Below are 13,968 nucleotides of genomic sequence, written 5' to 3' on the forward strand. Positions count from 1 at the left end.
TTCCCAACATCAGGGTCTTTTCCAGGGAGTCTTCTCTTCTCATGAGGTGGTCAAAGTATTGGAGCCTCAGCTTCACGATCTGTCCTTCCAGTGAGCACTCAGGGCTGATTTCCTTAAGAATGGAGAGGTTTGATCTTCTTGCAGTCCATGGGACTCTCAAGAGTCTCCTCCAGCACCATAATTCAAAAGCATCAATTCTTTGGCGATCAGCCTTCTTGATGGTCCAGCTCTCACTTCCTTACATCATACTGGGAAAACCATGGCTTTAACTATACGGACCTTTGTTGGCAAGGTGATGTATCTGCTTTTTGAGACGCTGTCTAGGTTTGCCATCGCCTTTCTCCCAAGGAGCAGGCATCTTTTAATTTCGTGACTGTTGTCACCATCGGCAGTGATCATGGAGCCCAAGAAAGTAAAATCTCTCACTGCCTCCATTTCTTCACTCTTAATTGCCCCAATGTCAGTTTCTGTTCCATGAGAAGAGGCGGGTTATAATTACTTGTTTCCTTAGTTTTTCATTTTGCTGTTTTTATAATGCAGTAGTGATATTATGCTTAAAATTAATGCAAGGAAACTAACAATTATAGCCCTCTCTGTCACGATAAGAACAGAAAATGGCACCGGATCAACTGAGACTGTTTAAGGGACATTGCAGAGGTTACTCATCACAACCCCTCTCTGTCTGGAATCTGAAGCTTTAAGCTTCAGTTGTTCTCTGCCTGTCCAAAATGAAAATGTGGGTGTTGCAACTTTATTTTATTACACACCCAAAATAAGCACAAATCAGGTATGAAGGCAGGGAGGGAGAGATGGGAGAGCAGCACAGAAAACACTCAACAACACCAAATTGAAAACTTTTTCATAAAAGTTGACTAAAAAAAGGGAGGAAACTGGAAATAAAAGGGTAGCGTGGAAGCAACCACTGATCACATTGCTCAATGTATTATTGGTGAGAAGGAAGATACCTAAGAGTGTCTCTTCAAAGTATTTTAACAGCACGATCCTGAACCTACTTAGAATTGAGTGCTTACAGGTATGTCTACTCTACATAATCACACAAGCTGATTTAAAGAACCACACAATTAAACTCTTATTTGTTGAGTAAAGATGCAAAGGTTTTCCAGAATCAAAATTCAAAACAATATAGGTGTGCTTTCTTAAAAGTTTTTTTTTTCAGATTACATCAACCACTTTATTATTCTTTGTTAAAAATGTATCGTATCTAATGTTTGATTTTGCTTTAGTGCAAAGGGTGAGGAACCTTTTTTGCCTGCTCAACTGCACCTGCCCACCTAAATTAAGATAAGGACAGCTCCCTTTGGTTTTATGTGCAATTAATTCATTCACAACCTTTTAATAAAATGGGAATTACAAATGCTACAAATGAAGTCAGCCTTCTGATATGACAGCAAATATTTGTGATAGGGAATAGTTCTAGGAACGATCTTGGAGCAGAGCTGCCACATCACCATCGTTGGTTGCTGGATGAGATATTGGCAAGTTCTCACCGTACTAACAGCACCCACTCACTGGAAATCCTAAGTGGTTGCTGTTAGAAACGGAAATAAAAGGACTGTCCTGTTCACTTTTTTCTAAGACATGTTTTTTTCAGTCAATTTCAGCTAAGATTTAAGTAACAGATAGTTAATACTTAATGACCACTGTAAACATTTGTGAGACTAGAACTTCATCACAGAGTCACAGGCTTCCTGACATTTTCTGTGGGCAATAGAGGAAAACCAGTTTAAGACTTTCAAGAACTACTCGGGCGCTACAGTAATGGAACAAGTTATCCAATATATCAGCCTTCACCAACCTTGTGCCTGCCAGATGTTTTAGACCAGTGTTTCTCAAACTTGGGTCTCTAGCTGTTGTTGGACTACAATTCCCATCATCCCTACCTATAGCAGGACCAATGGTTAGCGCTGATAGCTAGTAGAACTGCAGCAGACCTGAGTGGTGGTGGGAAGGTTAACCTTTTCTTCTCTGGTACAGTCCTGAGTCAACTCTGAAGGTCAGATTTGTTTTCCACTGGGCAAATTGGAGCCAACCCACACCTTCAGAGGAGGGGTTTCCTCACAACCACAGCAGGGGAGGAAATGGTTGAATTCTTCCTTCATGTATGATGCATTCATAACCAGTATCAGCAGCCCTTCCTTCCATAGCTGATGCTATTTGCAATTTTAAAGACCTGAACATTAAATGCAAAGACATATTTTAGCATCCTGTGCAGTTTGCCTTTCACTTGCTTGTACCCTCACAGGTAGGAAAGTTTGGAAGGTGGTGCCTCACGGTGACATAGTAGACTGTACAATTTAACAACTATGCAGGAGAAGACAGCACATGACAACTCCACCTAGCATCTAATGCAGTGGATAGCTTGTTGTCCACAATATTTACTGTAAAGTGAGCTTTTTTGTTTTTTGCTTTTAAAAAGGAACATTACAAAAGGAAATCAAATGACCAGAACATTTTCTTGTCTGCAGCTGGGATGGCTTTGTTAATTGTTCTGTGATGAGCTGATACAAGACATGTTTTCCTTTTCTTTTCCACAACACCTGTTTGTGTCACTAGAGTCACAGCACATGAGTCACAGCACAACCGTTATTGACTTTGGTTGAAGCAGTGAGTGCTAGTGCACTTCTCTTTGTCCAAGGTTGCTAAGTTATAAAACCACAAGTTCCACAACAGGCTGGTAGATGACAATATTTTGTTGTTGTCTCTGAACAATAGACCGTACTGAGGCCTAAAGGGCTGAGGCTTGTGAAGCAAAGAGAGTTTTGAAGGCAGACCAAAAATGTACCCTGGGACTATAAAACACAGGCCAAAATTCATCACAGAGTTTTGCTGAGAAATGGTGCCATTGTTTAGAAAACCTGGACAGTTTAAACTCCCTCAGGCTGCAGGTAAGAGTATGAAACCAAAACACAGTACAGAGGGATCCATCTGTTGACACATCACACATTCCTGCTTGTTTGTTTGTTTGTTTCCCTGTGGTGCATAAAAATTAGCCTCATACATTTTATTTATTGTCTAACAAAATTCTATGTGGCAGGATCTTACTTTTTTAAAATTAACTTGCCTTGTCTCCAGGTGTGCTGCTTCTTCCTGCAGGAACATTCTGGAAGGATCTGTGTGATATCTTCAAAGTAAGTCAGTGCAACCAAATTATTTGATTTTGTTGTGATGGCATGATTACAGACAATAAACTCTAAAACTTTTTTTTTACTTTTTTTTAAAGGAGAGGGCTTCATTTCCTGAATCAAACCTAAAATATGAATGTAGTGTAACCTTTAAGAAAGTATGCTGATTATGTATGGAATTTTACTCAAGCAACCAAGAATTTGGGAGGGAATCTAGATAATTTAAATTTACCCTTAATCCCATGATTCACAAAACATGATGTTGGTTCAAGATGCATGCAAAGGAAATATGAGCAGATACAGAAAACACACCTGGAAAAGAGAGAGCAAAAAATTAAAAGGGAAGCAAGCCTACAAAGACAAAAATAATGTTTCTTTTATTTTATTTTCACTTGATTAAAGAACCAGGAAAGATATATATATATAGCTAAAAAACAAACAAACAAACCCGGGGGGGGGGGGGAGAAGCTATCTATCATTCTTAGACATAAACACATAAAGCTGAAGCACATAAAAATAGTATGTTAAGAAAATACAGTATATCAATTAAAATCAGCATCATCCAAGAAGATAAATCCAAGCTATTAGATTAATTATGGCAGGTATAAATCACTTCATGAAAGGGAATCTTTTTGAAAGCACAGGAATATCGCTTTAAATTGCCAGAGGGAATTTCTCTCTATACTGAGAATCACATCGAGGGTACCATCAAACCCTTTGGGGAGCGAGTTCTGAAAAACAGGCATACATAATTCTTGGATATATCTTCATATAGGTTATCTGTAGCTATGAGTGCCTCCTCACCCCCAATGTAATAATAAAAAGATTGACTTTCTTTAATATTTGCTATCATGCAACCCAATGCTATGCATGTTTGCTCAGAACAAAACTCCACTTCCTAGTAAGTGTGCCTCATATTATTCCTAAATATATTATCTATTGCATTGCAGCATCGTTAACTCTTGGGAAGATTCACTATGATTGGTTTTGAGAAAGTATTATTTGTGCTAATATAATATTTACAGCAGATAGCAATGGCTGCAGTTCAGCAAAGCAATTTCCTCAGTTCCTGAGGCACTATGAAGTACAGACGCAGTTTGCAATGGCATGCACCGTGTCCTTTGTGTGCCAGCATGAATGCATGTGACTGGCCCACCAGGGACCATAGCTGGGAGCCAATGCTGGGAGCCAAGATGAGCAAATAAATTTCAGTGGCCCCATAGAGTGGCCACTTCATGCATCACCCAAAAATGACACTGATTTGCATAAAACCTCCATATGCTAACGCATGCATAGGCACAGATTTGGAAATAATGTATATCATTTACACAGAAATACATCTCACCATAGCACGGAAGACTGTTACCTTGTACCTGCTCAGTCTGATGTTTGTGTCTAAGTGCTAACCGTTGATAGGTGTGGGATGTGAAACACAGAGCAGTCAAGTACAACATCCCAAGAGTGGGCATAAAAAGGGGGTGTCTGGACCAGCCAGTCGGAATTTCCTGTTTCCTCCTAGGCTGGGACAGACTTCCTCTACATGTGACCAGAGGTGGGTGTGGCCTCACCTGTGCAGGTAACAAAAGCATAGGACTGGCCACCATCTCTCTCTCTCTCTCTGACTACATTCATCGAAGAAGCAACATCTGCTTAGCCTAAGATGCTCTCTTGGCTTCCAGCTAAGAGGGGACAAAGGGACTATCTCTTTATGGGATAGATTCCAGGTATATTACTTTTGTAACTTAAGTCTGCCTTCTGGGATCCATCTGTGAACAGAATGAGTGAGCGAGTAAACTCTTTTTATACTTTTATAGAAGATTGTGTCGTGTCTATTTCTTTTATGAGGGACTAAAGGGGAATTTACCAGGTAACTTATTTTAGAGGCTTTAGAGAGCCTGAGCAAACACATCCGCTGTGCAAGTTTAAAAAGGGGAATGTTACTTTGCTAAATTGTAGAACTTGTTAACACAAGTTGGAAAGTATATAATCAAACAATATATCCTTTCCTGCCTCCCTGAACATTCCCACAATAAGCAACTTCAAGGAACCCTGCTCTCCTTTCTTAGGGTTCTTTATCTTCAAACAAGGCAGCAAAACCAGCTGTACCAGAGTGTGACACCTACAGGAGGCAGACCCTAGAGGATGGCGCCTGCCCTGTGTCCGCTAAGCTTTCCTGCTGTGCTCGGGTTCCATGAAGAATCCTGTGCTATTGCCAATGTTGAAGTAAACTCAGCTGCCAAACCGTTCAGTTTCTGTACATGAAATGCATGGAGGAGGCCATTTTGTCATTTGCCTCAGGCAGCAAAATGTATTGGGCCAGTCCTTCACAGAGGACTCCTTCAAATAGAAGATTGTCTGCTGTAAAGTAGGATACATGACCCTTTGGGGATGGCATAGGGAAGAAAAAGGGGTTGTTTAAAAATTTGGCTACGTTGATAACAATAGGTGGCTTTTCCATTCATTGCCTTTCAAGATATCACAATAACAGTTGAGACACCTTTCAGTAGAAAGCTTCTTTCCAGTATTAACCAACCAGTCTTTGCATATACCTGACTGCATGGAGTGACCTTTTCAAAGTGCTTGATATGCCCAAAAGTAGGAGGCAAGAGCCGGGTAACAATCAGCATTTGAATGCCTTTTGTTATTGCCATTCTTTGATATTGACAATATGCTTTGTCTGTCAGCCTCACACCTGGGAGTTCTGCCTATGCCAATGACTAATAGTGATATAATAGCATAATAAGGGGCAAAGATTGGATCTTTCCTGGCAGATCTAAAAATGAATTTCAAAAGTCAGCTTCTCAGACGTTTGTCATTTCTCTGTTTATGAATGACTCTGAAATTGAAGTTTTCTGGAAGCAGTGAAGAAAACCTGGCAAATGAGCAGTTGCCACCTTTCAAATTATGTGTTAAGTGGTTCACACTTAGATCCCATTGCTCTCTATCAAATCTCTGCAGATGAATCTTCATACATTATGTGTAATATCCTGCAAACCTGTGGTTTCCAACCATAAGGAATCTGCAGTGCATTATAATCTCTGATTCCTCCTTGATATCTCATTACGAGGAGATATCAAGACAAATGCAAAATAATAAATATCCTTGAAACCAACTGCTTTTTGTTTTGCAATCTAATCTTAAATATGGCCAAGATCAGAATATTCCTCTTTGCTGTGAGTCTTGCACCCCACCCAACCTCAATGGTGCTGCTATCAGGATTAGCTCTGGGCCCATTCCAAAGATGATGAGGTTCCCACCAGCTCTGCACTTGGTCCCAACAGTGACAGGGTAAAGCCTTCCTGCACAACTTCCTTTGCACTAAAGCAGAAGTGGGGAACCTGTGCCCCTCCAGATGTTGCTGGACTAGCACTTCCATCACCCTTGACCATGGGCCAAACCAGTGGGAGCTGAAGTCCAGTAACATCTGAAGAACCACAAGTTCCTCACACTTACTCTAAAGTGCAGCAGCAGGAGGAGAAACATGAGCTGCAGGTTTAGCCTATGACATACTGCATGCAAAATCTATACTGTGACGCCTTCTACGCATCCCAACAGAGTTATTTAAAAATAAAACGCAGAGACATATTTTCTTCCAAGTTTTTTAAAAAATCACTTTCTAGATGTACTTCACAGGGTTTATTTAAAAAAAAAATGGCGAGAAAACTTGCTATATCAAACAGCTGTCCATGTGGGATTTGTGGGTTTTTATGGAAGGGGTGCATAACTTCAGTTTTTCAGTTTGAACATGAATTATAGTTAGTTTTAACTGACTCTAGTGTTGTTATTTATGATTATGTTGTTTGATTATTAGTACTAATCACTTTCTACAAAACCCAGCAGATTTTTTTATTTTATAACGGTACAAATTAGTCATCCACGGCAGAAACACACTACATTATATTTGATATATTTGTTTTATTTCTCTTTAACTTTGTATTCTGGCCTGGTATCTTTGCAGCTGCATGGCTATCTAGAAGAACTTTTATAAATCTTTTTATTTTATATATTAAAAGATAAAAATATATATTCAAAGGCGATATCCATAAACTTTGTAAATAAAATGTGCATTTTGACACTTACATGTTGTGCATATTGTGAGCATCTTCTGTGAAGCACCCAGTGCAGAATTCACAGGCTACATTCAAGGGGCACAGATAGCATTTACAACTACCTTCAAAAAGTTACTTTTCTCCAGAAATCTTGTGGTATCCAGCCCTGAATATACCCATAGGTTATATATTAACTTCCTTTTGCCTTGCTGTCACTGTATGAAGTAATTTGGAATCCAAGCTGCTAGAGACAAGTACACAGATCTGCCAAAGATAAATAAATAAAATAAATATTTTTTTATTTATACCCCTTCCTTCCCGGTTCAGAAAACTGGGCTCAGGGCGGCTAACAACAAATTTAAAACACTTAATTGATGCAACAATCAATTCATCAATTCATCTCATATCTCTTCGCTTGTATCTGTGATATAATCTTATACGGACATATGAGAGTAGAAACAACCTCTGTGGCACACTTATCAGGTGGAAATATCTCCTGAGTTCCCTCTCAGACCATCCGGCTAGCAGTTTCTCCACTGACTGGTACAAAGCTGCCAATGTCATACACAGCACCTGTCCTGTCCTGTTTTACTTTGTCAGCAAAGCGGATCAGGTTGCTTCTGGCATTTTCACAGTTACTGAGCCATCATTACTGGAAAACTTTGAAGGTTATTAACTAAGCAATCTGAAGGCGGCAGGGGATGTGGCAGGGCAGGAACCAAGTTGTAGTGCATCTGGCATATCCAGCACCCTGCTGGGATCTTGCTGGCACTGCAGGTGGAACAGGACAAGAACAATCCTCTGTCCTTTTCCAGTTCGTTTTCTTTTTACAGTTTTTTCTCCCACAGGGAAATTAAATTGGATAAACTCACATGGTCCAACAGAGCCATTCAAATCCACATTATTATTACAATATGGTGACAGGTGTGATGACTGTGCCATATCCGAGTGCAGTATTTCAAAGTTCAAAACATGGGGGGAAATGGAATGAAAAATACTAGGAAGGATGCTGAGAAGATGCAGCCATTTTTAGCTTCAGCAGATGTAACTTCAGCTTTTCAAAAGTTAAGAAGCAATCTTCTAGGTGAAACCCTGACAATTGGATAATCCAAGTTGGATATCTGTGATATGTATAGCAAGTTCAGAGATGGACAAATCTGTTAATTTCAGTTTCTCTCAGCTTCACGTTTTTCCCAATCTTAAATTCAGTTCACCACACTCCTACATCAGTTTGTAAGATTTTTAAGTCCCCATGAAATTTTATCAGCATTTTAGTGCCCATTTCTCCTCATATCCAAAGTTTTGTATGTTATTTTTGCATTTTTGTATATTAGTTTCACTAATATATGCATTTTGTGCACATTTTTTTGGGTTGGAAAGCTGCATGACAAAATTCAGAGATGTGCAAATTTCAGAGAGTAGCTGTTGATGTTTCAGATATTGGTTTGGGGAATTGCGCATTAGGTAAATCTGCATTGCAATGTGAATCAATTCAAACTTCTCCATCTCTAGCAAGTAGCATCAACTGCCACTTGGTGGTCTGGACATTAATACTGACTTTTTGTAGAATGCAGCAGCCTGAGATTTGCAATAAAAATAAACAAGATATAGTGCGACATTGCTAAGATTTTTTTTAACTTGGGGACCTTTTTTTCTCTGGGAAATTCATGATCTTCTTTTCTGTTTGTAAAGCTAATGATATCTTACTCCTCAGAGGATGGAAGACTTACGTTAAACTCTATTTCAAAACATTGCCTAATCTTGGGGCACAATCTAGGACAGAGTTTGGTTCATGCTCAGGTCCCTTAAACACTTTAGACACAGAATATCTTGCTTGCTGACGCAGAATAAAACATGTTAACAAGCTATCTGTTTTTTATGTTAACAAGCTATCTGAGAGTCAGGGCAAGTTCTGTTCTTTGTACTGCAAATCTCAGCCGTTATAAAACCTAGGCTGTATTTCTTAATCATAGCATGCCAGTGGCTTATATCTTCACTATAGTATAAATTCCATTCATGCAAACATACAGCCAATATGAAGGCAGTGCTTCATGTCCCTAGAAGTCCTGAGAAATGTTCTACCAATGCAACCTTTCTTTTACTTAACAAAGTATGTTTCTGGTGCTTACGGTGAGTAATCACTTGTGGTTTTGACTATGATTTCGTAACCCTCATGAGAATGAACATTCAAAAATGACAACAGCCCAGCTTCCAGTCATTGCAGGAAGCTAGGCTGTAATGAAGAAAACTACAGCATTTGAAAGAGAGAGAAAATGGTGTAAAGATACTAAAAAGATAATGTGTGAGAGTGAGATAAAAACCCTAGATATGAGGATCATCCTGTAAAATCAATGGGCAATAGGTACATACATGTGTGAGAAAGATTATCAACAATATCAAAATACTATTGCAGATGGACCTCTTTGCAGACATCTTTAGAAAATCGCAGTGAATGTTTTGAGCTGCTACTGCAAAGGTGGCAACCTTGTTTGTAATGGTTTTATTGTGGTCTGTCAACAGATCACAAATAATACCAGTCAGGGTCCAGCCAGCTCTTGCTCTCAAAAGGTCTCCCCCAAAAGAGCTCTGAGATCTCTATACAAAGGACGATGCCAATGATAATGCATTACGTCTTCCACCTCCCCAGTACCACAAACACATGTCTGCTGAGTATAGAAGATCCTTTTATACTTTTTCCTCCAAATAGGTTGAGGCATTGTTTGGAAACAAAGGGAAGTAAAAGCTCTTCTAAGGGCAACAAAAGTTAGGGAAGTTAGATCTTGAAAGTACTGTTGAAAATATTGCTCTCTTTCTAATAAAATAAACCAAAGGTAAAACGCTTGGAGTTGGCTAGCAAGAATCAGCTTGGTGAGATGGACATTGGAGGCCCTATTTTAGTGTGATTTTGATCCCAATTTGAGGATTGGTTTCAGATAATAGCATTGGATGATGATCTGTTGGCCATCTAGAGATTCAGCTGTTGTGTGCTGCAGGGACTATCTAGTCCCCAATGCTATTTAACTTCTTATGAAGCTATTGGGAGCAATTATTAGGAAATGTGGGGTGAGGTGTCATCAGTACACTCTATCTCTCTGTAACATATGAATCAAGCAAGGCCACTGCCTTGACTTGGTGGTGGGTTGGATGACAGCCAATAAACTGACCCTGAATCCTGTCCAGATGGAAGTGTTGTAGATGGGCAGTTCCTGAGTGATCAGTTGCCTGCTTTGAGGGGTTATCCTTCCTTGAAGGAGTGGATTCATTGTCTGGGAGTGCTACTGGATCCATCACTGGCACTAGAAGCTCAGGTGATCTGTGGCTAGGAGTACCTTTCACAGCTGGCACTCAGACAACAGACTGAGCAGGCACATAGTCTGGTCACATAGTTCCACACCGGTGAGATATATTTCTATTTGAATTAAAGCAATTTCTAAATTTGCATCTCAATTTGCAGCCTCTTTTGTCCTCTTTGTAATGCATTTTCTCCTTTTTGTCATAAATACGTTACCATCCTTTGGTCTAATCACTATTAAAGTTCAATGTGCATATCTTTGATTGTTTTTGAAACCAAGCATCTATTGTACCTACAAGAGGGTTGGGATCCTACAGCCTAGTATAAAATGAACCATTTTACACTGTGTGCATTTGAAAGTCAGTTCCTCCAAGAAGATTCTTAGCAGGAGTCTGCAGGTTTCTGTAAACAATAGTTCTGCTTTTATGTTCATACAGTATCCAGATGCAACATCCAGTTTAAACAATGCTTGATGTATGGTCCACTGACCATTTGTAGCATCTCAAACTCTTTCATAAAGCACCTCAAATCCTAAGCAACTTTCTGGAAGAAAAGACAATTAGCAATTGCCTTAATTTTCTGCAAGTTGCTAACTTTTGTCCTCTTGGCATTTGCTTTTTTTATTTTTTTATTTTTTGCAATTAATAAGTGGCTGTATCAAGATTGATTTTCTGCAAGCCGCAAACTGCAGTTGGTTCTCTTGTGTGGTAAAAGCAGATTGCTTCCTTTATTGCAGGACTTTATTGCAGGCCTCCATTATACCAGGAGGAAAGGAAGGCAGTATTGATGCAGTTTTTTTGGGGGGTGTGCTTGTTTTTAACCGCTTTCAGTCTTATGTCAGGGGCCAAAACCAGTTGATATTAATCAGATTTAAAATTAGGCCGCGGTCCAGATTCAGAGTATGGCGTGTAGTTGCTGGTCTCCTTCCAAAAAACCGTTGAAGAAGAGGTGATTTTCAGCAGGAAACTGGCACCCATGCATCATGCTCCCGATCTGGATCAGGTCCCTGTGGGGCTACTTCTCCTTCAGAATAAAAGTAGTAGCATTAACCATGCTTTTAAAGAAGTGTGCTTAATGTTATTTGTCGCTTTCCTCTTGGAGTGTTAGATATTCTCAAAGCACAGCATCAAAGTTGTCAAGAATATGCATGTGTATGACCTTAGGTGCATATATGCGTGCATACATCTGGCTTAAGAGAAAATATTGTTTAAGAAAACCTGTGAAAGATCCAGGTACATCATCTTGCAGCACAGGAAGGAGAGTGTCAGTGGATACCAGTAAGGATACTGTACTTAGAACAGAAGAGCAAGTGCCTAGGTTAAATACCATGAGTACTAAGAAGTATGGTGCAGGAGCAACTATGATTCTACAAACCATCCAAAGAGAGGGAAGCAGAGGGAGCTCTGTGCTCCTGAATTCTACTGGGATGCAGCTGCTCTGCTTCTAGGCTGCAGCCGCCACACTTACCATGAAGCAATGTGAAGCAATGGAGAGGCAGATCTCAAAATGGTACTAGTTTCTTGTGCCTACATATGTGTCAGGGAACTGCCATCGGAGCTAGAGGCGGAGGGAAGGCTCCAAAGGGATGCAGGAGAGGGTCCCAGTAGGAAGAGAGGCAGCCCATCTGCTGGGGAAGGAAATCAGCGTAACACCAGTGGAGAAGGGGGGCAGGTGGGGGAATTGGGGAGGAGGCTCCAAGACTCTTCGCTGGAGACCAGCGGAGAGAGTACGGGTACTCCGCTGCCCACACCCTCCCTGCGCAGAAGACTTCCGCGCAGGGAGAGTAGGAGGAGACTTGGCGTCAAACAACTTTTATGCTGGAAAAGGTTTAAGAAACGCCCGCTGACGGATTCTGCCAGCGACTGAGACAGTCACGATGCTGGAGGCTGTTCAGTCAGAAAGGGTTAGAAAAAGGAACACGACAAGGTTGCCCTATTTCCCCTTTGTTATTTATTTCGGTTCTGGAAGTGCTATTGAATATGATCAGAGGGGACCGGTTAGTGGAAGGAATTCAGGTCGGACAGAAACAATATAAACTAAAAGCTTTTGCAGATGACCTGGTTTTGACCTTGCAGGAGCCAGAGTCTAGTACGAAAAAAGTATTACAACTGATTCATGACTTTGGTCGGGTGGCGGGATTCAAATTAAATAAACAGAAAACTAAGGTTTTGGGGAAAAATTTGACAGATACAGAGTCAGAACGGTTTCAGAAAGAGACAGAACTAAATGTGGTTAAAAAAGTAAAATACCTAGGGGTAAACATAACAGCAAAAAATCTAAGTCTATTTAAGGACAATTATGAAAAGTGCTGGGCAGAAATCAAGAGAGACTTAGACAGTTGGACAAAATTGAAACTTTCTTTGTTAGGCCGAATTGCTGCTATCAAGATGAATGTATTGCCAAAGATGTTGTTTTTGTTTCAAACACTTCAGGTTTTGGACAGAACGGAGTGCTTTCAGAAGTGGCAGAGAGATATTTCTAAATTTGTCTGGCAGGGCAAAAAGCCCAGAATTAAGTTTAAGATATTAACTGATGCGAAAGAAAGAGGGGGCTTTGCCCTGCCAGATCTAAAGTTGTACTATGAGGCCGCAGCGTTCTGCTGGCTAAAAGACTGGCTACTTCTTGAGCACACTGACGTGTTGGACTTGGAAGGGTTTAACAATACTTTTGGATGGCATGCATACTTATGGTATGACAAGGTTAAAGCAAATAAGGCCTTTAAGAACCATATTGTCAGAAAATCACTGTTTAATGTCTGGACAAAATATAAAGACTTGTTGGAAAATAAAACTCCAAGGTGGCTTTCACCTTTGGAAGCCAAGGCCCGAAAAAGACCCAATATGGAGGCTAAATGGCCAAAATATTGGGAAATACTAGAAAAAGATGGAGACAACTGGAAATTGCAGAGTCTGGAGAAAATGAAGGATAAAGTGCGAGACTGGTTACATTACGCTCAGATTAAAGAAGTCTTTAAAAATGACAAGAAACTAGGGTTCCAGGTGGAGAAATCGAAACTAGAAACAGAACTGTTAGAACCAAAGTCTAAGGTACTTTCAAGAATGTATAACTTGCTGTTAAAATGGAATACACAAGATGAAATGGTTAAATCGGCTATGATAAGGTGGGCGCAGGACATTGGGCATAATATCATGTTTGAGGACTGGGAAAGGTTGTGGAGTACTGGGTTGAACTTTACTGCATGCAATGCTTTGAAAGAAAATGTAATGAAAATGATATATAGATGGTATATGACCCCAGTCAAACTTGCAAAAATATACCACCTGTCTGATAATAAGTGCTGGAAATGTAAAGAGAGTGAAGGAACATTCTTCCACCTCTGGTGGACCTGCCCTAAAGTGAAGGCGTTCTGGGAAATGATCTATAATGAACTGAAAAAGGTATTTAAGTATACCTTCACTAAGAAACCAGAGGCCTTTCTTTTGGGCATTGTCGGCCAAGGGGTGGTAAAGAAGGACCAGACATT

The 13,968-nt window shown here is 40.1% G+C and overlaps 1 protein-coding gene across 4 annotated transcripts in view; it reads left to right on the forward strand.

Annotated features, from left to right (window-relative positions):
• The first annotated feature begins 2,663 nt into the window (after positions 1 to 2,663).
• The window catches only part of LOC308477451 (uncharacterized protein), a 46,320-nt gene continuing 35,015 nt past the window's right edge, over positions 2,664 to 13,968 (forward strand). For all 4 annotated transcript variants that reach the window (XR_013986572.1, XM_081006044.1, XM_081006043.1 and 1 more), the window contains exons 1-2: positions 2,664 to 2,906; positions 3,094 to 3,149. Coding sequence is in view for 3 of the 4 variants with exons in the window: in XM_081006044.1 (XP_080862170.1) it covers positions 2,855 to 2,906; positions 3,094 to 3,149 (108 nt within the window). In the remaining variant the exon portion in view is untranslated. The remainder of the gene's footprint in view (positions 2,907 to 3,093; positions 3,150 to 13,968) is intronic.

This window comes from Podarcis pityusensis, assembly GCF_964106645.2.
Source record: "Podarcis pityusensis genome assembly, chromosome: 5".
NCBI classification, from domain to species: Eukaryota; Metazoa; Chordata; class Lepidosauria; order Squamata; family Lacertidae; genus Podarcis; species Podarcis pityusensis.